At 44.4% G+C, this 24,895-nt stretch overlaps 1 protein-coding gene across 16 annotated transcripts in view; it reads left to right on the top strand.

Moving 5' to 3' along the window:
- Nucleotides 1-24,666, top strand: part of MTSS1 (MTSS I-BAR domain containing 1) — a 117,502-nt gene extending 92,836 nt beyond the window's left edge. For 2 of the 16 annotated variants that reach the window (XM_032182123.1, XM_032182120.1), the window contains 9 exons: nt 3,989-4,146; nt 5,413-5,520; nt 6,446-6,543; nt 8,498-8,708; nt 16,036-16,155; nt 17,168-17,362; nt 19,321-19,485; nt 19,869-20,031; nt 21,679-24,666. In XM_032182123.1, coding sequence (XP_032038014.1) covers nt 3,989-4,146; nt 5,413-5,520; nt 6,446-6,543; nt 8,498-8,708; nt 16,036-16,155; nt 17,168-17,362; nt 19,321-19,485; nt 19,869-20,031; nt 21,679-22,376 — 1,916 coding nt within the window. In that variant the 3' untranslated portion in view covers nt 22,377-24,666. The remainder of the gene's footprint in view (nt 1-3,988; nt 4,147-5,412; nt 5,521-6,445; nt 6,544-8,497; nt 8,709-16,035; nt 16,156-17,167; nt 17,363-19,320; nt 19,486-19,868; nt 20,032-21,678) is intronic. The other 14 variants (XM_032182132.1, XM_032182129.1, XM_032182125.1 and 11 more) reach the window with 10 other exon arrangements.
- Nucleotides 24,667-24,895: the final 229 nt, after the last annotated feature.

Here is a 24,895-nt window from a genome sequence, read left to right as displayed (position 1 = left end):
AAAATCGCATGCACCTTTCTTAACCGATAGATAAGAAATCACATCAAAATCCGTGCTGGGGAAGGGGCGGAATCAGCATCCCGATTGTTTCCTCTCCTGCTGCCTGATCACGTCTCAAATCCCTTTGAATTGGGGCCTTGTTTCAGCTGTTGCCTTGCAAATGTAAAGTGGGTTGCCTCGAGATCCTTGTGCGAATGAAACGTGGGGTTTCTGGATTTGGGAGATAAAACCAGCGGTGGAGAAGCCCTGATGGGTTAGGTCGGGACTCCTCACCGAGGTGCCTCTGCTGGGCTTCTGGAGCCTGGCCCTGGCGCCTCGTGCTCGCATCCTTCTGTGGAACCACACCTTGTGCTTTTCCTGGTTTGTAAAGCAGTCCGCAAGTTTCCTTTCGTAACTTGGAGCTTTTCTTTTAAGGGACAGCTTAGGAGCTCACTGGGGACTCCAGTAATCTCCAGAAAGACTCGGCTTTGGTTGATGAAAGGAGCTCACCGCAGCAGTGAGGTTTTCCACCTTTCTCTAAACAGTTGCAGAATCCTAGATCTGTGTGAGTTTACGTGTGGGGCTTCACAGTGCAGGACTCACAGGGGTTGTTCATGCTGGCACATGAAGCAGGTGGGCTCTTAGGATTTGGGAACGAATGACTTGGAGCGTGGTCTGGCAGAGGTGCGCTCAGGGTTTTAAGACAGTGTAAATTCTGCAAAATGCCCACATCGAATACTCAGGTTGTGTGCAGACACCTGGAAAGTGTTTGAGGGAGCAGTCTTTAAGTGAGAATGTGGAAAATGATAATTTCATCAATATTTACTGCATTGCCTGCTCCCTCAATAGCAGCACTATAACACTCAGGTTCGCACTGAGAGCGTTTAGAAATGACTGTTCTCCTTCGCTGCTACTGACAGCTTTGTAGTTTAAATTGTCTTATAAAATATAGGCATGAAATTGAGTTGAAAATTAGATTTGCCTGTTTTTCTTCTCCCAAACATGTTGCTGAAGTTCTTTTCAAACAAGGGTTATTCAAGAAGCTGCATGAGGCTTTTGGCACTGGTTCTCACCGACCACTAAAACTGAAAGCATGTTGGCCCTTTGCAGCTCTTGCACGTCGTGCTGATGATGTGAAGCACCTGTCCTGAAGGGAACATACTAAGACTGTCCTTGGAGCAGTGAATTTGTGTTAATAACGACCAGAAGCAGTTCAGCTCTGCAGCTCAGTAGCTGTTAATTGCTTGTGTCAAGCAGCAAGTCCCCGTGCTGTTGGAGCACGGTGCCTTCCTTCCTGGCAGGGTGGGAGTCAGTCCACAACTTCTGGTCCTGCATTTCTGGTCCCCTCTGCAACACCCCAGCTCCAGTTCAAGAAGATGGATCTGAATTTCTCCTCCCTTTTCAGGCAGTTGACTCATTCTCCCATGTGCCACTGGGTGTGCTCTGCAGAGCCGTCCTGCCATCACGCTCCTTTCTACCTGACTCCAGATCAGAGACCCATGTTTTCTGTCATGGTGCTCATTGTATTGGTTTGGAAATGGTTCCAAATGGGTAACCTAAAACCCAGAGAACGTGGGCAAGAGAGAATAATGGATTGCTGACATTTTTATGAAAGTGTGCTTCATGTCCACAGGCAAAAATTGTGCCATTAGGCTGTCAGGGATACCACAGTCAAATGGCCTTCCCCTAATGCACAGGGGGAAAACCTGCATTGCTCTCCAGTGCTCCACGTTCCCTTCTGAGATAAGTGGTGGGTTCAGACTAACGGAGACCCAAGGTAGGTGAGGAGCAGAGGGCTGCTGGCCCTCGCCTCCTTGGTGTCCTCCAGGTGCAGCAGGGCTGTCTGGCTTTGATCTAAGCTGCTTAGCAAAGAAAACTGCTTCAACTGGACACAGATCTCATCCCTCAAATTCCCAAGCTGCCTGAGTGCTGTGAGAGGCAACTCGTGATTTAGGGAGCGGGAAGAGTTACGCCTGATTTCAAAAGGCTTTTGATGCAGATTGATGTCTGCATTAAGGAGCTTTCAAAGGATGTTAATAAAGCTTTCCTGCACCTAAAAAATATGTTGCAAGGATACCTGAAGAAAGAGCTATATTCATGCCATATAAACATCTGACTTCAGAGCCTCATCCAAATGATTCACCCAAGCTTGTTTCCTGCTCTGAATGATACCCCAGACAGCTCCTGTGTTTTCACTGACTACTCAGGTGCCTAAGAGCCCTGGCATAAAAACAGGCCCCTAAAAGTAGCTGGGAGGAGATGGTACATCTGCTGACTTCCAGGCTCACGTAAAGAAATCCACCAGGTACTTCACAGTGTGATCATCAGCTTGATTGTTATCCTAATAACTCTGTTGAGTTCAGTGGGTTGTGCAGGTGTAAATGAAGTTTATTTTTCCCCCATGTGTTGGGTGCTCTGTTGCTCTGGTCCAAGACGTGGTGCTTTGTGGGGTTGAAGTAAATCACCAGAATTCACTAGAATTGAACCTATTTTATGAGTGGGGTCCAGTTGCTTTCTCAGTGTCTTCTCACCAGTGCAGGTGAATGCATTTAAGGAGGATTTACTGCGTTGAGTGCATGATCAACTGGTGGAGCAGCTCAATGCTTACAGCTCTTCTCCAGATATGAGAAAGGGCCTGAAATGTACAGAAGAGTCTTCAAACAGAAGGGCCCAGTTTGCTTCCTAAGGATGACAGATGAGAAGGCACGGGACCTTCAGAGACCCGTCCAAATTCTTCTATAAATTGTTTCTGGTGGATGCTAGTTTTGAGAGAGGAGGGAGGTAACTGCAGCTTCCGAGCATGGTATTTTTAAAGGGGCTTATTCCAAAGAGGTTTTATGACCCCACTGCACCCGGTACCCAGGTGCCCGTGCTGATATAGCACCACGTGTGGCTCTTTGAGGGTGCATTTCAGAGCTCTGTGCATGGGTACCTGCAGGTCCATCTGAGCTATGTGTGGCCCTGAATGGAGGAGATTCGGATGTATCCAGTCCATAATGCCTCTAAGCCAGCATGATTCTTGTTGTTCCCATTCCTGTTCCCTTTCCTGCTGCTCTGGCCATGTATTTCTGCTGGGGAGCTGACAACTTCACCTCACTCTAGAGTCTGAAGAAATACATGTACATGTGATGATAAGGCAAAGGTGTTCCTCTGTAACCCTGACCTTGAGTCATTTGCACTCCATACTAAACATGTTAAGAGACTTTTTCTGCCTCATGCTCATAGTTTGAAATCCTCCATGCACAAAGGTGGTTGTCCATACAAACCGATTTTGGGTAGCTGCAACTCAGCCACCATTTTTCAATGCTATCTTCCTGGTATTTAGCATCAGCAGAATGGAAATGTACTTGGCATGCTTACTTTGCTTGTGTTGGTTCTAGGAGATTTGAGACAAACTTACCCAACAGCGGTTCTTTACAATATTTAGGGGTGTAAGCCGCATGAAAAGATCTTACAACTACAGCAGTATTGGCTCAGCAATGCCATGGCTAAGCAGCAGGTCTTCATTACTAGAGGAATGGCTTTCTCCATGGTGCAGAGCAAGTCGTTGGTGCAGAGTAAGGTGCTGAACTGTCACAGAAAGGTTTGGTGTCGTGAGTTGGCTGTAGCCATTAGGACCTTGCTAAGCACAAAAGTAGGAAGGAAGAGGGATGTATCTTGGGTTGGTAATTAATACCCTCCCTAGTAAGGCATTGATTTTTCAAGGGTGATCTGAAGGGTGTTTTCAGCTAACACTTGGAGAAAGTCCTTACGTGAAATGCTGTCCTTGGCTTGTTGAAACCTTTGCATTCAGCTGGATTTCTGTTCTATGCAAAAGGGAAAAAGATGCTCTGAAATGATTAACGCAATGGGGGAAAAATGCCTGCAAATCTGAATGAAGGGAAAATGCTGGTGGAGACTTGAATTGCAAAAGCACAGTCTGGCAGCAGTGCTGACTGAAAACAAGGTATTCCTCTGTGTGGATTCACAGGTATGACAAAACGTGCTCTCGCTTGTTTCCCGCATACAGGACGGGGTGACATTCAGCCCCAGTTGGACAGTGCTTTACAAGACGTCAATGATAAGTACCTGCTGCTTGAAGAAACCGAGAAGCAAGCTGTCAGAAAAGCTCTGATCGAGGAGCGCGGGCGATTCTGTACTTTCATCTCGATGCTGCGGCCTGTAATAGTAAGAGCTCTCCATTTCCAGTCGGTGCTGTACACAGATTGTAGAGGTGGTCAACAGCCCCTACAAAGATGAGCTCGTTTTATCTTTGGAATGAATGTTTAGAGCCATAGAGACTAGCCAAAGTTCAACTTGCATCTCTGCCTAGGAAGTGGCGAGAATTGGGCACTTTTGGTAGTCATTAAGAGTAATTCAGCATCTGAAGGCACTGGGTGCTTCAAAGAGGACTAATGGGGAAACAGTGGGCCCAGAGACTTACGTGGGCTTGATTTCCTCCTGCATATGGACTTAAGATATTGCTAATGCACAGCTTTTTCCACTGCTTTTTTACTTATCATCACATTTTAATATAAACCTTCCTTACTCCTACTCCAGTGCTAGGACTGATAAATTTTTCAAGACCTCCCCTGTGCATATAATGACATTATCTGACAGATTGCAGCCTGCTTTCATGCAGTTTGCTGGCAGCTCTTTTCCTCCTACATGACAGCTTTTTCAGTTCATTGAAAAGGTTTAAGTATATTTTCCTAATCTCAGGGTGTTTGAAGCCCAGCGATGAATTGCTTGTGGCTTTCTGCAAGCGTGAGGCATTTCTGAAGGGCCTTCAGTGAACTGGGAAAACGTTCCCAGTGCTTGTTTACAGAGAGCATCAGCCTCTACAGAGAACCATGCTCACAGAAGTAGGAAGCTGATACCCTAACAGGTGGAGGTAAATTGCAGGGTGGGGACCTGATCAAAACTGCCATGGTAGCAAAGAGATTACTGTGGTAGTTTATGGTGCTGGAATTGTCTGAATTAGCTGTTGACGTAGCCTGAGCCAGAGAGAATCGTGGATGTATTAATGATCTCCATATAGTGCCTTTATCTCAGAATTTCCAAAAGGTAGAAAAAAGTATGAGTTTAGCTCCTGCTTAAGTTTGAGGTTAAAATCCTTAAGATACAGTAGTGAGTATACATGGAAGAGTTAAAACCATTCCAAGTGCCACAAGAATGGCACTCTTTCTGGTCAAAAAGAAGGCTGAGATTTATGTCACTGATGAGGAAGGGGATTTCTGGGCCTCAAAACTCACAGCAATCTTAAAAGTGGCTTGAAACTCTGAGTATTTCCAAGACTCTTTCCTAAGTAGTGGTTGTTTAACAGACAAAGAAAAAGCAGTTCTGTTGGGCATTCCTACGGTCATCAGGAAAAAGGAAAAGGTCATGTATTGTGTTTTGGATCTGATTTTTAAAACCAAGGCTGTGATTAGCCCTTTTCTTTTGTCTTTTCAGGAAGAAGAAATATCAATGCTGGGAGAAATAACTCATTTACAAACCATATCAGATGACCTGAAAAGCCTCACCATGGATCCACACAAGTTGCCATCTTCAAGTGAACAGGTTAGCTTGGAAAATGTTTTTATTTTTAGCTTGTAACTTTTTTTTTTACATTAAGAAAAAATATTCATTTTTTTTATATTGAGAAATACTGACTACTAGCATTTAGCAGCTTGGTGTTACATTCTGTAGATGCTTCACTTCAGCAAGGTGTCATTTTAAACGTAAGAAATTTAAAAAAAACAGATTTTGAAGTACCAGCCAAGTGCTCCTAAGCTATTTGGTGAGACCTGTGTGAAGTGGTAGCTGCAACACTTTGAAGTATGTAAGTGAAAATGCCCAGCTTCTGTGGAGAATATTTGAATGGGTGTCACCTCCTCACCCTACACTTAAACATCCCTGTCTTGATGTGGTTACAAGATTGCTGGGATTTGGTATCTTGATGGAGTCTAACATTAGAACATTTTTCCATGCTATTCTTAAAATGCATAGGAAAATGTGTATCATTAAATGACTCCAAAAAGGACCTTTGACTTCAGCTGTGTGAACTCAGTTTTCTTGTTATACCTTAAGACCTTTATCATTGACCTAAAAGTATAAAGGAGGGAAGCTCTACTGTCAGTAAATATTGGATCTTCAATATTTTTCTAATGTGAGTTTCTAAATGCTATAGCTATTGTAGTTTTTAAGAGAAAAAGAAAACCAACAGCCTACAATATGGATAAAATACATCTCCAGTTTACTTTGTAAAGATTTTTCCATTCAAACATGAGCATTCCTTCTGTGATAGCAGTTTTAGTATTAAAGTATGGTAGTTTCAGGAAACCCAGAAATGGAGCTGCCTCACCTCTGTGGGATCTGTAATATGCACAGTCAATTGGCATTGAAAGTTTGCAGTGGAGACAAATGTTGTATGACAAGCAGATGGTTTCTGCTAATAGGAGAAAAAAATTCCATGTCCCTGATGCTATTGATTGTCTTTCATCAGGTAATTTTAGATTTGAAAGGTTCTGATTACAGCTGGTCTTATCAGACTCCTCCATCCTCTCCCAGTACCACCATGTCCAGAAAATCTAGCGTTTGCAGGTAAGTAGACTGGTAATGTTTAATTTTAACCTGAATGGGGGCAAAGGGAGTTCAGACTGTGATATGGATTTGTATACATACTTAAATCTTAAATAACAACTCTTAATGAACTCAATCCCTCATGGTCTTTATCCATGTGAGTGTGTGACTGGGAATACTGAAAAGGATGGGCATGACTGAACAACTGTTGAACTCAAGACAACTTGACGATGCTTTTGATTCAGTTCTCTTGAATCCATTTCAGATCAAAGAGCAGACTGTACTGATCTAAGCTCTGAGATTGTTCGTTCATAATTTCCTTTTCTGTTTTTCGTATGATGACTTTTTAGATTATTCTAAGTAGCTGTTACTAATCAGTAAGTTAAACTGTTTGAAAAGGAAAAATCATCCTTGGCAATTACCCTATCAGTCTGGTAGATGGGAATGCTTTTTAATACAAGTTTTTCTGACTGTTTAATGCTGTCTAATGCTGTCCTAAAATATGTTGAAACACTGGATTCTGTCTATGCTTTCTCCGTAAAAAACTGTTTTCTCTCATAAAACAGTTTATTAGCATGTTGCCCCCGTACCTGGTGTCTACATTTACTCTTTCCTTTTACTGAAAAGGAAGATAACCTACCGTGTATTCTGCTCTAACACCTTCATAGTTGCTCTCAAATGATTTTTTAGTTTGCTTTATGAATAATGTAGTACAGGTTCCCTGTGTATGAGCAAAGTTACCTCTAGCATGTCAGAGCAAGCGAACATGACGTTATGTATCTACTTGTCTCTGCATGCGGATATATATAAAAAAAAAAACAGCAATACTTTTATATATATATGTGAAAACATGCATACATAGAGCAATGGGCACAGGCTTAAAGATGCAATATCCTGAAGCTGTAAAAGAAAATGGCTAAAAAAAAACGATTATCTGGTCCTAATCCACCTAATTTCATGTGGTAGAACCAGCATGGGCACCATTGTGTATGGGTAAAACAAGGCAGAGCTCCTCGTCCTCTGCTGCAAGCTGGCTTGTCCATCTTGTGTGTACACTGGATTTGTGAACAAGAGGTGCTGTCCTAGCCCACATACCTTTCAGAGCCATCCCGTTACCTAGTCAGAGGACTCTGCCAGTGAAAGTAGGAACCTGCCTTCAGACAGATGCACCCTACTAGTCCTGCTTATCCACCTCAGCAGCAAATTTTAACAGCTCCCACGTTGTGGTTGGCATGTCATTGCTCCATCAATACAGGACATTAATAATCAATTTATTTGGTTCAAATTTTTTTTAATGCATATTAATTCGAAGTTTTAATTTTCTGGTGGTCTTTCTTACTAACTAAAGCTACAGAACCAGAGGTGAGACTTCACTGAATATGTGTCATCACATGTTGTTTTTTTCCTGGTAGAAAGTGTTTATGGGAGCAAAACCTGTCCTAGGCACTTTGAAATATGGGGTTTTGGTAGTGCTTTCAAAAATCTCACACCCTGGCCTGCTGATTGAACCAAACTGCAGAGTTTTAGATGAACCACGATGCCTTCAGACCTTCTGCTAGAGATGCTGTTGAAAATGTGGTCCTTGGTGCACTAGGAGAGAGCTGTCAGCAAACATTTTTTGCACATGTGTTGTAAAGGCTAGGGAGGGCATGTAGCAAATCCCTTCATCCATAACCTAAGTTGGACTGCAAGTGGTTAGAGAATATAATCATTTGAGTGAAATTCAAGGTAAAATGCCATTTTCTCTCTGGTCACAAGGGATACTGCAGCTGCTTACAGTTCTTTACTGATATATATGTGCATATATATATATATTTAAATTTATTTTGTCAACATTTTTTTCTTTTCCGGTTTATGCTGCCTGTTGCTAGAGACATGTGGAATGTTAATTGTACTGTATATGGGTCTCTCCCCACCCCGCCCTTGTGTCTTTTCCTCTCCCCTTTCCTTTCTTTGTTCCTTTTGTCTCTCACAGCAGTCTGAACAGCGTTAACAGTAGTGATTCCCGGTCCAGTGGCTCGCACTCGCACTCACCTAGTTCACACTATCGCTATCGCAGCTCCAATCTGCCTCAGCAGGCACCCATGAGGCTGTCCAGTGTGTCCTCCCATGATTCTGGATTCATGTCCCAGGATGCTTTCCAGTCCAAATCGCCATCCCCTATGCCACCAGAAGCACCTAACCAGGTACGTGCAAGCATGAGAACAAAAACCTGAGCGTGAGCTGGACTCTCGAACTTGGCTCGCCTTTCACAAAAGCCTGTGATGTGATTTTGGGGTACCTTGGAGTCAGATTAAGTGCTGAGGGTAAGGTTTATCTCGCTGCACTTCATCCATCTAAAAGTTGGGCCTCTGGTTGGAGTGATCTGTGCTGCTTTTGCAGTTAGCACTGAAGAGATGAATGGGTCACTCTCGGGGACTTTGATTTTTGCTCTGGCCCTGGAGAGAACCTTGATGCCTAACTTTCAGATGGGTACAGAGGAGAAAAGAGTAAGAAATACCCGCCTGCTAGAAGGAGTGACTATTCACTTTACCCATTGAAGTTACCAGTTCACACACTACACAGATTGCAGGTTGATAATATCAGATGGCTGTTTATTGTTTAATGGACAAAAATCACTGCCAGAACGGCCTTCTGACAGCCTTGGTATTGACACTGGTGGCTTTGACAACAGGAGTACTAGTGTCCCACCAGATGGACCCCTACAAAAGGCCAGGAATGCTCAGAATACCATTAACAACACCATTTGAGATTGGTTTTGCCATTTTTGTCTCGACTTCCAGTTGAGCACCTTGCAGACATAAGGTTTCTGCATCAAAACGACAGGTATTTTTAATTCTTTATGGAACTCTTAAGAAATATGAGCAGATTTTCCTTTAGTTTAATAAACGTAGTTGTGCTCCTTTTCATGTAACAGGGAGTAGTAGATGGTCATGTAGCTGATAATGAATTTAATTCCCCACAGTCAGCAAGCAGCTGACAATTTCAGTATTAGCTGTCCCCAAGTGCCACCTGCACACTTAAGCTACTCTTAGACCACCTTTGACAGTGCACAAAGCCCTTCCTGCCTGCAGAACATTTAGTAAGTAGCACTCACAGTGAAATTTTTAGGGTATCATTGAAAACAGCACTGGTTCATTTAAGTTTGGAGCATATTCTCAAGGGAAGCTCAGTATTTTTTTAAATATGTTTACCTCTTTCATTTTAATAGAAATGCTTTGTTGTCAAACGAGTACATCTTCTACACTGTCCCCAGTCTGGACACATCAGCATTGTCTTTATAGATGACAACCTGAAGAACTTTGTGCACACTAATAAAATGAATGTTTTATTTAGATTGGCTATGGCTAACCTAAGTGAAAAAAATAAATGAGCAATAATAAAGTAAACTGGATAGTGACAAGGTAAGGATGTTGACTTTTAAGATACGTACATTGGTTATACAGTCTAGCATCATCTTTGGTTTTCATAGTAACCACTGCACCTGCATAAAAGGGTGGTAATCTACGTGATGGTGCTATGTTTGCAGATGAGGATGTAACTTTGCAATTGCCCCTACCTACCATGGAAAAAACCCAACACCTCTCTTTGCAAGTTCCCCTCTTAAACCAGGGAGAGAACTTAGGCCGGTGTCAGCTGGCAGAACATCCTGAAAGTCGATGGAGTCACGCTGATCTACACCAGCTAAGTTCACATACTGTCACTTCATTTTAGACACTATCCATAAAGTTGCAAACCGATCCAAGCATCACTCAATCTATTCATGAGCTGTAGAAGGCTGCAGCAGTGTGGCGTTGACTTGACAAGTGTAGTGTGTTGGTATAACAAATAGGTATGTGCTCTGTATGTCTCCAGTTCTGTGTACCTTTACGCAGAGGAAAAGGTAACAGATCATTGCCTGGCCGCTTCATCTTTGCTTAAGTGTCTCGCTTTGTGTGTTCAGCACTAAGTAAAATATGTGTGTGTCGTGCTGACGGATAACCGTGATCGTGAGCTTACCGAGAAGCTGTTCAATTTACAGCGTTACTTCATGTTGTGTGTCTCTAACCAAACCGACCTGCAGGCCTTCCTCTCGGCATTGTGCTTTTGGGGCTGGGCAGTGGGAGGGAGGAGCAGTGGCAGTGGCTGCTGACTGCTTCTGAAACACTGATGTCATTGTGTGCAGCAGGGACACTGAGAAAGCAGAAAAGCAAGCTCGGGAATCAACAAAGGGAATGAAAAGCTGGGTATCTTGCACAGGTGGACACTTGGCTGATGTTTGCTGGCTGCATGCTGTGGCATCTGCCAGCAGCAGTAGTTTTTAAGGCAGCAAAGCCGATTTTCTTTTAATAATGGATTTTAAAAGAAAGTGGAGGGGATCTGCATAAAATTCCCAAATCATGGGAATTACACTGTATGAGCTACGTGAAGTTTTTGTGCTCTCACCTGCATTTTCGACAAGAAAAGGTCACTGAAAATTAAACATTTTATTCAGAAATCACAGATGGGGGTAAAATTTTGAAGAAGAAATAAGGAGAGATTTAAACAAGATACAGACTGTACCAGAGAAGAGATGACTGGCAAAATGAAGACTGCTTTTCAGACTATAGTTGAAGTCTTCACAGTTATCACACTCTGCATAGAAGACAGGAAAAAGAGCTATTATAAAGCCAGGCTCTGCCCTTAGACAGGTTTGGTGGGATCTGCTTTCTGCAGCATTACCTTTAAGATCACTGGGAGGAAAAGTGTTAGCCTCTATCAGATAGCTGTAAATCTAGAAAGTGCCCTTTGAAATAGTTAAATCTTAATTAAGCGAGTGCAGTTGGGTGAAAAGCATCACAGATCGCTTTCTGGAGCTGAGTGGTTTCTCTAAATGCCTGGTTTGAGGTCATCCTTGGTCAGCACTGCCCTTGGCATGTGCTGAAACCACATAAAGCCCTGGGCAGCCCTGCTGCAGGGAGTGTAGGGTAGGTCTTGGATGAACATCCAACCTGGTTGGTGCTGCTGACCCTACACGCAGGCACACGGGGGCCTGGGAGTATCTGCAATGAAGTTGTATGGAAATAGTGGTTATGTTGTGTTAGGGGATGACAATACAGAGATCCACTGGACTTGGAGTGAACATGAGTGGTGATTTTCATAATGTGGAAGTGAACGTGGAGTTGGATTGTAGAGGCTGCTTAAGACTTGGTGGGGGTGAAAGCACGGCAGGAGGAAGAAGCAGATAAAGAAGAGGGGAAAAAAAAACAGCAAACTTTTCAGGTGTTGTCAAACAGCAGAGGACTAAGTCTTTCTTAGTAGAATACTCAGGAAATCATTTTTCCTTAAACAATAAAGCAGAGGGAAACTAGTTGTGAACTTACAGATTTGGAAGCTAAAAAGGTTCAGCTTTTGAGGAGGTGGCATTGCTTGAAATAGCTTGATGTTAGAATAGGGGAAATATAGTTAGAACTATTCAATTGTTCATGTAAATTAAGAAACGCCTCTAAAGTAAACCCTTAAAAAAAAGATAAGGAAAAGAAATGCATCTGTCAATTACCACGAGGTTCTTGTTTCTCCTAAAGTTACTTTTTAAATCAGGTTTCCCAAGGGTTTGTCCCTGACTAGATGAGTAGAGACACGTTTCTGGAAGTGAGACAGATCGAGGAGGTGACCTTAAGTCTCTGTCCTAAGCCTTTTGAAAAGTACCTGATGTGTCTTCTCCGGACTGCAGAGAGACATTGGACCAAGCTCTTCATTAGGATTTGATCTTCTGGGAAAATCTTGCTCAGAAAGCTCTACTAGAATATGAAGAAGGGAAGGGGTTAAGAAAGCAATGCTGTGTTTGCATGGAGAATGAGAATATGGCAAGGGATGCAGGTAATCCAAGATAACTGCAGTCCTTTTATAGGTTAGTGGGACAGCAGATGGAAACTATAATCATACTGTCCAGCAGCTCAAAATACAGTTAGTGGGGGGTTGTTGGTGGTGGTTTTTTTGTTTTTAATACATCCTTGTTGGAATTCATACATAGCACACCAACAGCAGGACACTACCCAAGAACAAGCCATGGAATAATGTCCAAGAAACCAGAAACCATGCTGCATGTGTATAACATACATCCGACAAACTGGTTGTTATTGTGCAGGGCACATTTTTAGCTTCGTGCTGATATTGTTAATTTGAAGGTTTTTCTCAGAAGAGATGGTTTGAGAGCTGAGCAGAACCAACATTATCACAACTGTGGAAAAAAATAACCTCCTGGGGTTGACGTAGCTGAAATTAAAGAACTAATATTTAAAAAAAAAAAAAAAAAAACATTCAAATTAAACAATCATTTTTAAAAGGAATCAACAAAAGTCATCTAAAAAAAAAAAAAAAAAAGCCAAATTTCTGACTCCAGGGGATCTGGAGTAGAAATTGCTCAGCCTGGTGTTTGTCTGTGTGTGTGTGCTCCTGGGGGCACACGTTTCCAGGTGGGTGTGCATCTAGAGCAAGCACTCAAGCTTGAAGCCTTTTTGCCTGAGCAGTAGCTGTGCAGTTTCTGTTTTCAGCCACTCATGTACTTTCTGCTAAGAAATGAAGGGTGGTCTGTGCTTCCCACACCCCGCTCCTCCCAGCCTTTCAAGACTGATTGCAGTCCGATCCAGGCAGTCTTTTCTTGCCATATCATCACTCTTGTCTTCTTTACACTTCTCCTTCAGGACCTCAGTATTCTTCTGTCTCCATCATTTTCTCACCGTCTTAATCCTTTTTTTAGCAAGACCTCAGGCACCCTTCCCGTGTCATGCGAATTTCTCAAGACAAAGAGACCTTTTTCCCTGCCACCACGTCTTACATTTCCTTCAACTACCACGATGTTTTCTGCAGGGTATCTTGCTTCATCCTTTGCCTGACTTGGCCTGTTGAAAATGGCCATGCTGAGTTTGGTGTGAGTCCTTCTTTCATCTTCCTTTCACCTTGTAGTCACATCACTGCAAAAATAAATTTGCCATTTCTAGGCTTTTTCCCCTAAACATGGCATAAATTGAACAAATCTTTGCATCTTCAGAAGTTGTATTTTTGGCCAGTAAGGCCAAATGGAGATGATAGAAAAACCAGCTACTGGCTACATGCAGGTCTGTTGCTAGTAGACCCTATTTATGACCCATAAAATTGATTCTTGATAGATTCTTGATAGGAACTCTTGAAGCTTATGGCTTGTAAACCAGAATAGTTTATTGAGTGTAAACTCCAAATTCTCACTTGTCATCAGAAACCAAGGTGGAGTAACACTGTCTTTGGAACTGAGATCCTTCCATGTCTGTCCTGTCATGGGCAGAGTACTCAGACCCAAGAGGGTCTTTCAGTGGTTCTTTTCGGCAATAAACATGAGGTTTCAGAAAGCGTTTTCTGAAATTACATTCTTGTCTTTAATTTTTCCTAACCCAAGTGTAACACTATGGGGAGTGTTCTCATGGTGCGTGCTCTCAAAGTTTCTTCTGCTGAGCAACCTAGAAGAGGCCAAACTTGGACATCTATTGTAAAAAAATGAATTTAAGAGTAGAAAAAGTAGGCTTATGTCCACTTAGTGCATTGTAGTTATTTATGTCTGATTGCCGTCACCTGCAGCTGATGTTTTTCAGTATTCTTATTTTCAGAGATCTCTCCTATTAAGGGGTTGCTTTAAATCAACAACATGACAAGTTACACAAAGTGTCAAGCCACTGCATCACTGTATCCCACAGAATACTTCTCATTTTTTTCCTTAAGAGCTCCATATCATTTGTTGTAGCTTCTTCTGATCTTTTGTTCCTCTCACCCCTTTGAGATGAACTCGAGATGAACGGGCATCGTACTGCCTTCGGAATACGAGCTTATCAATAACCTAACCACATTTGCCAGGTCACATGCAGATCTGATCTGAGCTGGGATGTGCATTACCTCTATAGAATAATCCACTATATTACATGCTGTTGTTTTTTTTTTGTCTTTTTCCTCTTTCTTTTCCTTCCTTCCTTCCTTCCTTCCTTCCTTCCTTCCTTCCTTCCTTCCTTCCTTCCTTCCTTCCAAGTTCTCAACAGCCCAATAGTCTTCAACAAAATCCTTACAACAAAGGTGTCCCATCTTGGCATCTTGGGAGATCTACGTCTCTTTTTACGTATGCAATTAGTTATACATTCTTTATATGTAGTTCATAGTGAGCAGTGAGTAATTATTACTCTGCAGTGTCTCTTACCCTGCTATAATTGTATTGCAGCCTCACCCCAAGATCTCATCTAAGATTAACTGGTGAAATTGTATTTTAGATGAATTTTCCTCCCTCTTCAAAATTTCATTCCTTGAAAGCCGAGGCGTTGCTACACAAACTTGTGCACAAGGGGGCATTTCTGGAAATCCCAGCCATTCTCTGTGCTGTCCTAAAATAAAGTGACAGTGATATCCTTAGATAGACTTGCTTCACAGGTCTTGGACTACAAAAGGATGAATGGTTCTTGCTGATGTTGCATTTCCTGACAGTGAACAGAGCTCAGCACTGTCCTGACATCTTTGCTGTCAGTGTTCTTCACCATTTCAAAGCCCGTGGTTGGCCCTGACCCCTCCTGAGGGTGATGTTGCTATCCATGAGGTGCAGTAGCATTGCAATTGGTAAAATGATCCACGTGGTTATTCACCTTGGAGTCAGGCCTGTCTGTAGGTGAACTGCATGCTTCTGTAGATGTCTTATAGCCATGAATGTACATAAAGGCACGCACTGAAAAGCAGAAGAGAAGCCCCTTGTTAGGAGCTAGGTTGTTGAGCTGTTAGTTTCCTCCCCTCTCCATCCAAGCCCCTGATATTTTCTATCTCCGCTGCTCAGAGGAGGTGGCTGGCAAGCACATGCCACCGTTTATGCCCTCAGCAGAGTACGTGGCACCTTCGTAGTGACTGCTGGGCAGAAAGGTTTGAGCTTTGGGTGTATGCATACCCCCGGCAGAGGCACATGCATACACCTTTGGGAACCTCCAGCCCTGGTAAGTATCGCTTCTTTCTCTGTTCCATAATATTTGAACTCGGATGAGCTTTTCACGAGTGCCGTTGCAGGTCAGGATATCCGAGAACTTGTGCCTGTAAGTGACATTTGCTGCTCTGTGTCTTAAACCTGAACTCGATGCCTTTGACCCACCGACGATCTGCTTTTCTGTACGGATCAGTTGTCTTGGTGCACTGCATGTTTGGACCACGGGTCCCCTCGGCTTCTTGCTCGGAGGCAGCTAACAGAATCGAGGCGCTGGGGTTGCGATGAGGAGCTGAGGGCGAGCCCTCGCTTCCCTCATTCTCAAGCAGCGTGGCAAGTTCTCGCACTAAGCCACTGCCTTGTTGCGCTGTAGATTTCCTCAACGTTAGCAATGGTTTTGAGCAGTTTCTAATTGTTTTTAAAACCCTAACCCTCTGCTTCTCTCATCCTTCCCTTTCTCCTGTGTGTGTCTTTGTGTATGTGCTTTTTGTCTTTTTTTTTTGTTTGTTTGTATTTTTTTTTCTTTTTGGTGGCTTGTGTATCCTTTCCCCGCCTTGCGGTGCTGTTTTACGCTGCAGAATTCGTCCAGCTCTGCCTCTTCAGAAGCCTCTGAAACCTGCCAGTCAGTGAGCGAGTGCAGTTCCCCCACCTCAGTCAGCTCAGGCTCCACCATGGGGGCTTGGGCCTCCACAGATAAGGTGAAAAACTTCATCTCAAAGACATACGAACCTACTAGCTTGTTATCCAAACCCAGCAACTTTTGGACAAAAAAAAAAAAAAAAATGTGCATGGGACACAGCCAGGGGAAGATGAGAATGGGACCTGTTGCACGCTCCCTTCAAAGTGAATCTGTTTGAATGAACCACAGTGACACCTTTAAACTTGCTGCTAGGGGGAAGCTACAAATTGGCCATTTTATGGAGTAATTTTCTAAGAAATCTCATTGTCCACCTTTTTTTCAGTCCAAGAGACCATGGAAAGGTGCCTAAACCCAGCTGGGTGCCTGACAAAGAGCATCTTGGCCAGGTTTTTCTGGTTGTGGCTTCTCTCTGCTGTTAGATACGATGCATCACACCCAGCAATTGGCGTGTATTTCTGAACAAAACGAAAAGAAAAACAAAGCACCGTGCCAGAACATGGTTGGACTAAATTCTGGGGGGTACACTGTGAACCGGGGGAGGCAGTGAGAGCAGTGTCCATTCTCATCTGCTCAATCCTTGCTGTTGGGTTTTTTCTTTTTCGTTTTTTTTTTTTTCTTCCATATCATCACGCAGCCAGAACGTGTCATTTTCCAAGGCTATACGCTTTTCTTCTCTGTCCAGCTACACAGAATAAACGCCACCGATGCCAGTGCCTCCAGTATTGGAAATGTTTTGTTTCTGTGTCTGCAGACTAAATCAATTGCCGAGGCTTTTCAGAGTGTGCCACTTCCATGGACAGAAGGCAAAGCTGCCGAGCCTGGAGACAATGACTGCTAGATCGATGTCTGAAACTTGTTATACCAAATAACAATTTTCAAGCCATCTCACTTCCGAACCGAGCATTGTATCAATTTTCTGTTGTTTATGTGCAGCAAAGCTAAGATTTTCTTTCTTTATTTTACGATACGGAAGTTTTCTCCCTAGAGCATCAGAGTCGCAGTGTATTTTCGTATTCATTCTGTTTATATTAATTTCTCTGTTTTTGTTTGTTTATTTGTTTCGTTTCCAGTTGTCTAATGGGTTTTATCACTGTAGTTTATCAAGTGACCCATCCGTAGCTTCAGTTGGTGCAGGTCCTTTCCCTCATTTCCCGCCTGTCTCCCGCGCGTGGACTCGGGCTCCCTCAGCCCTCCTTCCAGACTACGTTCATTATTACACCATTGGGCCAGGCATGTTGCCATCATCTAAGATCCCTAGCTGGAAGGTTTGTGTTCCTTTTGTCGTGGCAAGTCCTCACCTCCTCATGCCGAGCGTGCGCACGGTGGTTGTTGCTGCTTTCAATCCCTGTAATTACGTGTTGATTTGCTCTGGTGTTGAATATCGCTCTGACCGGGCGCTGCATGGGGCTAACCCAGCTAAAATCCAGTCGTCAATATTTCTCAATGACCTCGCCTAATCCTGATGGTTCAATAAGAGATATTAAAGCTGATAACAGCTAGGGGAGAAGGAGTAGCGTAGTTCTGGAATAAAAAGTGAGATTGGTGAGGGCACTCTGGGCTCTATTCAGCGAGAAGAGAGCTGGCTGAGCATCCTCAGAGCTCTCACTAGAGCAGGGAAGAGCTTCCCCAGAGAAATCCCTCGTTGAACAACGCGGTGCTCTCACTGCAGCTGCTGTCCTCTGCATCCCCAGGGGCATGCCCTTACACATCTGGCTGGAGGGGTTTAAGAAGTTGCTTGCTTCAGGCTGAAAGCGCTGCCACAGCTTGTGCTGGTGTCTCAGGTGAGACCTTGAGACGTTGCCAGAGTGCATCACCTTCTTGCAGTTGCTCCAGCTGGATCTGCAAGGATCTTCCTCCACACCAAAACATCTCTGCTCTGCCAGGGTCGTGACTCTCACCCCTGCCAGGCAGTTCCCTGGGGAGGCCATGCCCCTGGAGCCAAGGAGAAGGTCTCCTGTCTGGTACCCTGGAACTGCACAAGGCTGTTTTGCAGCTGAGAGTCGCTGCACAGCTCTTAGGTGCCTGTGGAGGGTTTGTGATACCACATATGCACTCTGGGACCTTCTCGGATGTGTAAATCGAGGTACCTCGTTACAGACCCCTGAATCTCTCTCTCCAGCAGTTGGAGACAGGCACAGGCACAGGGTGACCACAGTGACCACAGTTTTGCACTTAGAGGCAAAGCAGAGCTGCACAAGGGCTCATAAAATGAAAGACCTGTGTCTGCACAGGGGCCTTCTGGCACTGCAGCTGCCTTGTGCTTCTCATGCACAAGACTGAGACGTGTCAGTAAAAATTTAGAGTGTGGTCTTCAATCAGCAGGCTGTGCAGAGGCTGCTCAGTAGCCAGCTGCGGCCACTGGTGGCCGTGTGGCCAGTTCTGCCCCACGAGCTGCTGCTTCTGGCTTTATTTTTAAAGCACACGCTGTGCTAGGGCTGGGCCCTTCGGCAGCTGGCACCCGGGGAGCTGCTGCTTAGCAGAGGTGCTGTGTCCCAGCACAGGGCGCTGCCGAGTCCTGCAGCAACCTGTGGGCTCTGGGCACTTTGGGGACTTCGCTTAATAGAGCCCTGAGTGAGGCCAGTCCTCGTGGCCTGAGGGATCCCTATTTCAAATACGGCACCAGTAACTCAGAGCCATTCCTCAGTACAGATCGTTATTAGGAAATTCAGCTAGAAAGTGAACCGAGAGATTACCCAGAGTAATGTCTGATGTGTAGAAAAGATAAAGAATCTGTTTAAGCCTAATTTTTCAGAACTATAATCATGTGGAAGAACACATAATATTAGAAATTGTGTACAGCTAGCATTGCTGATTGGACATCTGTGTATATTTTATACCATATGCTTATGCTGTGTGCCAGTGGCTTTTGCATTTGAATTTCTGAAAATATAGGCTTTAACACCGTGCAGTCTTATTTAGAGATTTAGAGGAAACTATAACATTATAATGTTAAATATCTTCATAGAAGAATATTCTGTGAAGAATATAATTTTTCCATAATTCATGGGTAGAATAGGAAGTTTCGATTCCCTTTAATGAAGGAGATGGGTTTTATAAGTGAAGATTTTTAATACCCTCAGACTTCATTAATTTATGGCCTTACTCAGGCACGTCAAGTTTGATACATAATCTATCGCGTTCAAATCGCCCTTTTGCACAGTTAGACTTGTGATTAAGGTGCAATCTCTAAAGAAAGCTGTCCCTAACGGGTGTGTTTCCTTAGGACTGGGCCAAGCCAGGCCCGTACGACCAGCCGGTGGTGAACACCCTGCAGCGCCGCAAGGAGAAGCGCGAGCCAGAGCTGAACGGAGGGGCGCAGAGCGGGCCGCCCGCGCCACCTGAGGAGGCCCAGAGACCTCGGAGCATGACAGTGTCGACTGCCACCAGGGTGAAGCTCTAATTTCAGATGTTATTTTTCTTTTTTTCAGGGGAAATGAGGGGTGTGCTGGCTCCTGCCAGCATTCTTTGACGTGCTTTGTCTTGGCACGTGTTTGTCCAGCAAGCTGGGCTGGTGCGGTGGTGATGTGGTCAGTGGAAGTTGTGTGGGCGTGAGAGAGTAAGACACTGAGAGAGTAAGACATCTGTTTGTAGAGCATTTGTGTTTGCAGAGCAGTGGCATCCCAAGGAGCACCTGTTTCTAAGCCCAATAAATGGTTGGACGCTGTCCTGTTGGATCTATTATACCGGTGATAAGCTCTGCTTGGGAGAAGGGACAGCCAAGAGCTGGTGAAGACCGAGCAAATAACGTGTCTCCTTTCTGTGCGTAACCAGCAGGGTGAGGAGATGGAGTCCTGCGAGGAGCTGGCACTCGCTCTGACAAGAGGTCTGCAGCTTGACACCCAGAGGAGCAGCCGTGATTCCTTGCAGTGCTCCAGTGGTTACAGCACCCAGACGACAACTCCGTGCTGTTCAGAGGACACGATCCCATCTCAAGGTACCCAGTACTGACCCGATGTGCTACTCAAGAGCTGTTCTCTCTCTGAGTCCTCTCAGCCAGGCCATCGTATACTCACACCCCAGCACCAGGGAGCTGTATTCCAGCAGCCATCACTGGCTTTGCAGTCAGGAAAGGGGTGAACATTCCTCGTGTGGGGAGAGGATGAGGGAGCTGGCACTGGTCAGCCTGAAGAAGAGAAAGCTCAGGGGCAATCTGATCAATATGTATAAGTTGTGAAGGGTGTCAAAAGTATGGGGCCAGGTTCTTCTCACTGGTGCCCAGCAGTAGGGTTAGAGGCAGCAGGCACACATGGCAGCACAGGAGGTTCTGTCTGAACAGGAGAAAAAACTTCTTTACTGTGAGGGTGACAGAGCACTGGAGCAGGTTGCCCAGAGAATTTGAGGAGTCTCCTTCCCCAGAGGTACTTACAGACACGTTTGGATGCACTCCTGGATAATATTTGTCAGGGAACCCTGCCTGAGAGGGGAGGTTGGGCTTGATCATCAGAGGTGCCTTCCAACCTCAGCCATTCTGTGAGTGCTGTCATGAAGTGTTTTCCAGCCTGGAATGCAGCCTGGATTAAATTCAACAGAAGCCTGGATTTCTGCACTGTGTGCACTCACGTTTTCTTGTTCGTTACTAGAATGAGTTTTAGCTTAAGTATGCTACCAAGATGCAGTTTTAAAGAAGTAATTAAAATGATGCTAGTATTGCATCAAACACTTCTTCTGGTGGTAGTATCCTTTCCGAGCTATTGTCTTAGCAAAATTGCACTCTCGTGAGCTTTGCTTTCTCGTTCCATCTGTGCTCTGATTCTGTTCTGTTTCCTTTTGTGACCTTCGATTTCCTACACAAACAGAAGTTGTTGTAGCTGGAAAAAGAATGCGTTGGAGACCTTAACTTGGGGATACCTGGGAAGTTGCACCAAGGTATTGGGTTTTGTGCCATTTCAGACCCCGCAGGAAGCTGAGAGGGGCTGAGTTTGGTGCTGACAGTGCAGCAAGGATGCTGTTTGCTCAGCTGAGCTCAGCTGTGCTGCGCAGTCACAAGAGGCAGCAGGGCTTGCAGGAGGCCTAGCTTGGCTCAGCATTTACTTGGAAAGGAAGGAGCCTGATGCAATTATTGAAGCTTAGGCTGAGTTTTCAGAGCTGACAGTTGGGATTTACTTTGTTGGCAAAATAATCGAATTTGCTGCTGAAATCACTGGTACACTGTCCCCTGAGCCCCACGCTGCCTAATATAAAGTACACTTTTTAGTCACTGGCTGTTTGAAGTATTTGTAGCTACAAGTGGTAACATATGGCGTGTAGGATGCCAGTTTTAGTATCTTAGTGTTGGCAACAAACACCGAGTCTTCGTTACTTAATCAGTTCTTCTTAGAGAAGGCACCGAATGTGTACCCTGCTCATTCCCTTTCCTGAGAGACCTGAGCACGTGTAGGGTTGGTCTGCTGGAGTGCCTGGCCTCAGCCACACAGCACGACAATCTTGGTCACCACGCTTCAGACTTCATTCTGCCTAGAGGTGAAACCTCTCCTAATTGCTACTGGCCTCCAGGCCCTTCTGGTTAGATGTGCTTTTAGCCTTAACGACGTGACTCGGCCGCCTTCTCCAGTTTGTTCCTAACTGTGTCGTTTGGCATCAGTTTCAGATTATGATTATTTCTCTGTGAGTGGTGACCAGGAGGCAGAGCAGCAAGAGTTTGACAAATCCTCCACCATCCCAAGAAACAGCGACATTAGTCAGTCGTATCGCAGAATGTTTCAGACCAAGCGTCCCGCTTCCACTGCAGGTCTGCCAACCACGCTGGGACCGGTCATAGTCACCCCCGGCGTCGCCACCATCCGACGGACGCCCTCCACCAAGCCTTCGGTCAGACGCGGCACCATCGGGGCAGGCCCGATTCCCATCAAGACGCCGGTGATTCCCGTCAAAACACCCACGGTCCCCGATATCCCCGGGGGGCTGCCCGGCGCCCTCGCCGGGACCGAAGAATGCCCCGAGCAAAACCTGGAGTCTCCAGCGGCCGGAGACGGAGGGCAAGGCGTGGGCAGCATGCCCTCATCCTCGTGGAGCGGACAGGCCTCCGTCAACCCTCCGCCGTCGAGCCTGAAACTGAGCGCTGCCGACGAGCAGAGGCAAGCGGTGCCGGAGGGCGAGGGGGAAGAGAGCGAGCGGGATGGTGTCAGCACCCTGGCGCCCGGCGGCCAGCTGGAGCTCGATCCCGGGGACCTGAGCCCCGGGGATGTGCCACAAGGGGAAGATATGCTCAACGCCATTCGGCGCGGCGTCAAGCTGAAGAAGACGACCACGAACGACCGCTCAGCACCTCGTATCTCCTAGGGGCGAGAGAGCTGCCGGAGTACTAGCCGCCGAGAAGGAACTGTGAGGAAACCAATTTGTCTCTATCCATTCCAATCTGTGATCAATGAGTTTTTTTTAAGATGCTCGGTAAACAGACAGTCTGGAAGTACTCTAAAAGAGCAAACAAGGTGAAAGAGCGTAGTAAGACATAATCTTCACTGGTGTTTTAATTTGTAAATATCAATGATTTTGGTTCTGCATTTTTTTTTTTGATCTAAGTTACACTTTTAATTTTTTCTGAAGGTGCCAAATCCCATTTACCTTTTTTATAACTCTTTGTAAAGTTTTAAATCATAGGCGAAAAAAAAAAAATAAAGTCGAGTAGTTAACTTCAGCAAAGGGATTTAATGAAAATTTGGCTTTTTTGCAAGCTTTTGTAGAGCGCCTTGTAATAGTGAGGTTGAAAAAAAAAACCAACAATGGGACTTAATTTAAAGTTTAAGTCAAGCAGTAAGGAATAGATCCTCATTTAAGTGTTAAAAAAAAAAAAAGAAAGTTTGAAAAGCAGGAATGAAAATTGACAATAAAAGCAATATATAATGCAAGGAAGAAACCTGCAGTTGGTAGAGTATTTGGGGGTAGTGGGGGGAGGGAGATGCCATCAAAATAGCAGATGCTGTTGCACAAGAGTAGCCTAGTAGGAGTAATTACTAGTAGCTTCATGGTAAATGCATCAGAATAAGCCATATTGGATTGCAGTGTTTTGTTTCTGTAGGGTGTTTTAAAGACTGGGTTTTTTCCACATTTCTTTTTGACTGCACAGCAGCAACTCTCAGTCACATGCATGCAGCCTTAACTGTGTAGGCTTGGTTCTTCCACCTCCACTTTCTGTTCCACTCATCCTTTCACGGAATACAAACAAGGACGACAGGCTTAAGGCAGTTATCAATGTGAAAACATTTTTAAAATGCAAGCAGGGAGTTCTTAGCTATTATCAAAATGCCTTTTTCTGACCGTGCCCAGCAGGCTGGGCACCTTGGAAAGCCCAAATATTTTGAGAAAACACTTACCAATTTGACAGGTGTAACCAGCTTGTGATCTAATAAACTGCGAATGTTTCTTTCCAATACAGGGGCTTGTTTTTCTTAACTTCTTTTAAATGGCAGTTGATTGGCTTTTTTCTTAACTACCGAAAGCAATGGGGCAGCGGGTGGGGGGTGGGGAGATTATACAGTTTTTTATTTGGTAACATGGGGAGTCCGACCACTCCCGCCTCTTTTTTTGTACTTTAAGTCATGTTTTTTGGAACGCTGTTGATAGAATTATTAAGAGTTGGATTTTTTCCTTCAAGTAACAGTAAGTTACTGCTGCAATACCCGCTTCCTAAAGCTGATAGAAATGTGCAGACCCCGGGGCGCCACCGGTGCTCTGACCCGTCTGCCCACCCACAGCTGACCCACTCGTGGGTGGATACCAGACCAGTGCCTCTGGGATGGTGAAAAAAGCACCAAATAACGCAGAAAAGGGGCAGGTTTCCACCAAATGCTCTGCAGATTTCTGTTGGCTTCGGACTTACCCACATAACCTCTTATGCTTTGATACATAACTGCATTGGATGTGAACCTTCTAGTAACTGTGTAGTCGCTGTGTTCGATATAACATTTTACACTGCTGTGGTTGCTGACCTTTTTTTTCTTTTGTTATGGCTTAAAAGCAAAAAGAAAAAAAGAAAAAAGAAAAAAAAAGAAAAAAGGCATGATTCTTAGAAACTATTAAACCTTCCTTTCTTTGAAAAACAAGCTCCTTATTACAGAATATACTAAACAGTAGTGCCTGTGGTGTAGCCCACCAATCTTGATTCAGTAGCTGATGCATTGTGCAAATGAGGCTTTGAGATGGTTTTTGCATAAACAAAAACTGCTAGGAGATAATCTCAATAGTTAAAAGTGTTATTTAAACCTTTGAAATAAATGGATGTAACTGTACCGGAGTACAGCTTTTCACTTGTTTAGTTCTTAAACGTTAGTATAATCAGTAAAATTTAATATAAAATGTTGCCAAATTCAATGTAGAAAGAATGTGACAAAACACTTTGGATAGTTCTATTGTTTGTGTTTTTGCATATTGTAAAAGCAGTGTCACAGCTAAAAAATAAAATGTTTCTAATGGTAAATTATTGTGGTTTAGTTGCTAGTTTGTACTGAGAGTTGACCTCTCCCTGTGCAGTTTTTTGTTCTAAACTGGTATAAATAATTGCTGTAAGTGTGTCTCCCTTCTACATTGTAATGATTGCTTAAGCCTACGTTATAAATAAAGAACTGCTGGAAAACTTCTGCATTTCGCTTCTTGAAGACTCGCGGCTCCTAGAGCTCTGGATGTCAAGGTTTCCTTCATCAGACCTCTAAAAACAAGAGGTAAAACTGCCTGAACTCATGGGATGGGACAGAGACAGTCACCAGGCAAAGCAAAGCAAGGAATCCCTTCTCCTGTCCCACCCCCAGGCCACCAGGACTCCCCATGTGGCGGTGCCTTGGGAAGACAAACGCCACCACTCCCAA

The sequence above is a fragment of the Aythya fuligula genome, chromosome 2 (assembly GCF_009819795.1).
Source record: "Aythya fuligula isolate bAytFul2 chromosome 2, bAytFul2.pri, whole genome shotgun sequence".
NCBI lineage: Eukaryota > Metazoa > Chordata > Aves > Anseriformes > Anatidae > Aythya > Aythya fuligula.
The sequence above is the reverse complement of the archived record's forward strand: the minus strand, read 5'-3'. Positions and strand labels throughout refer to the sequence as shown.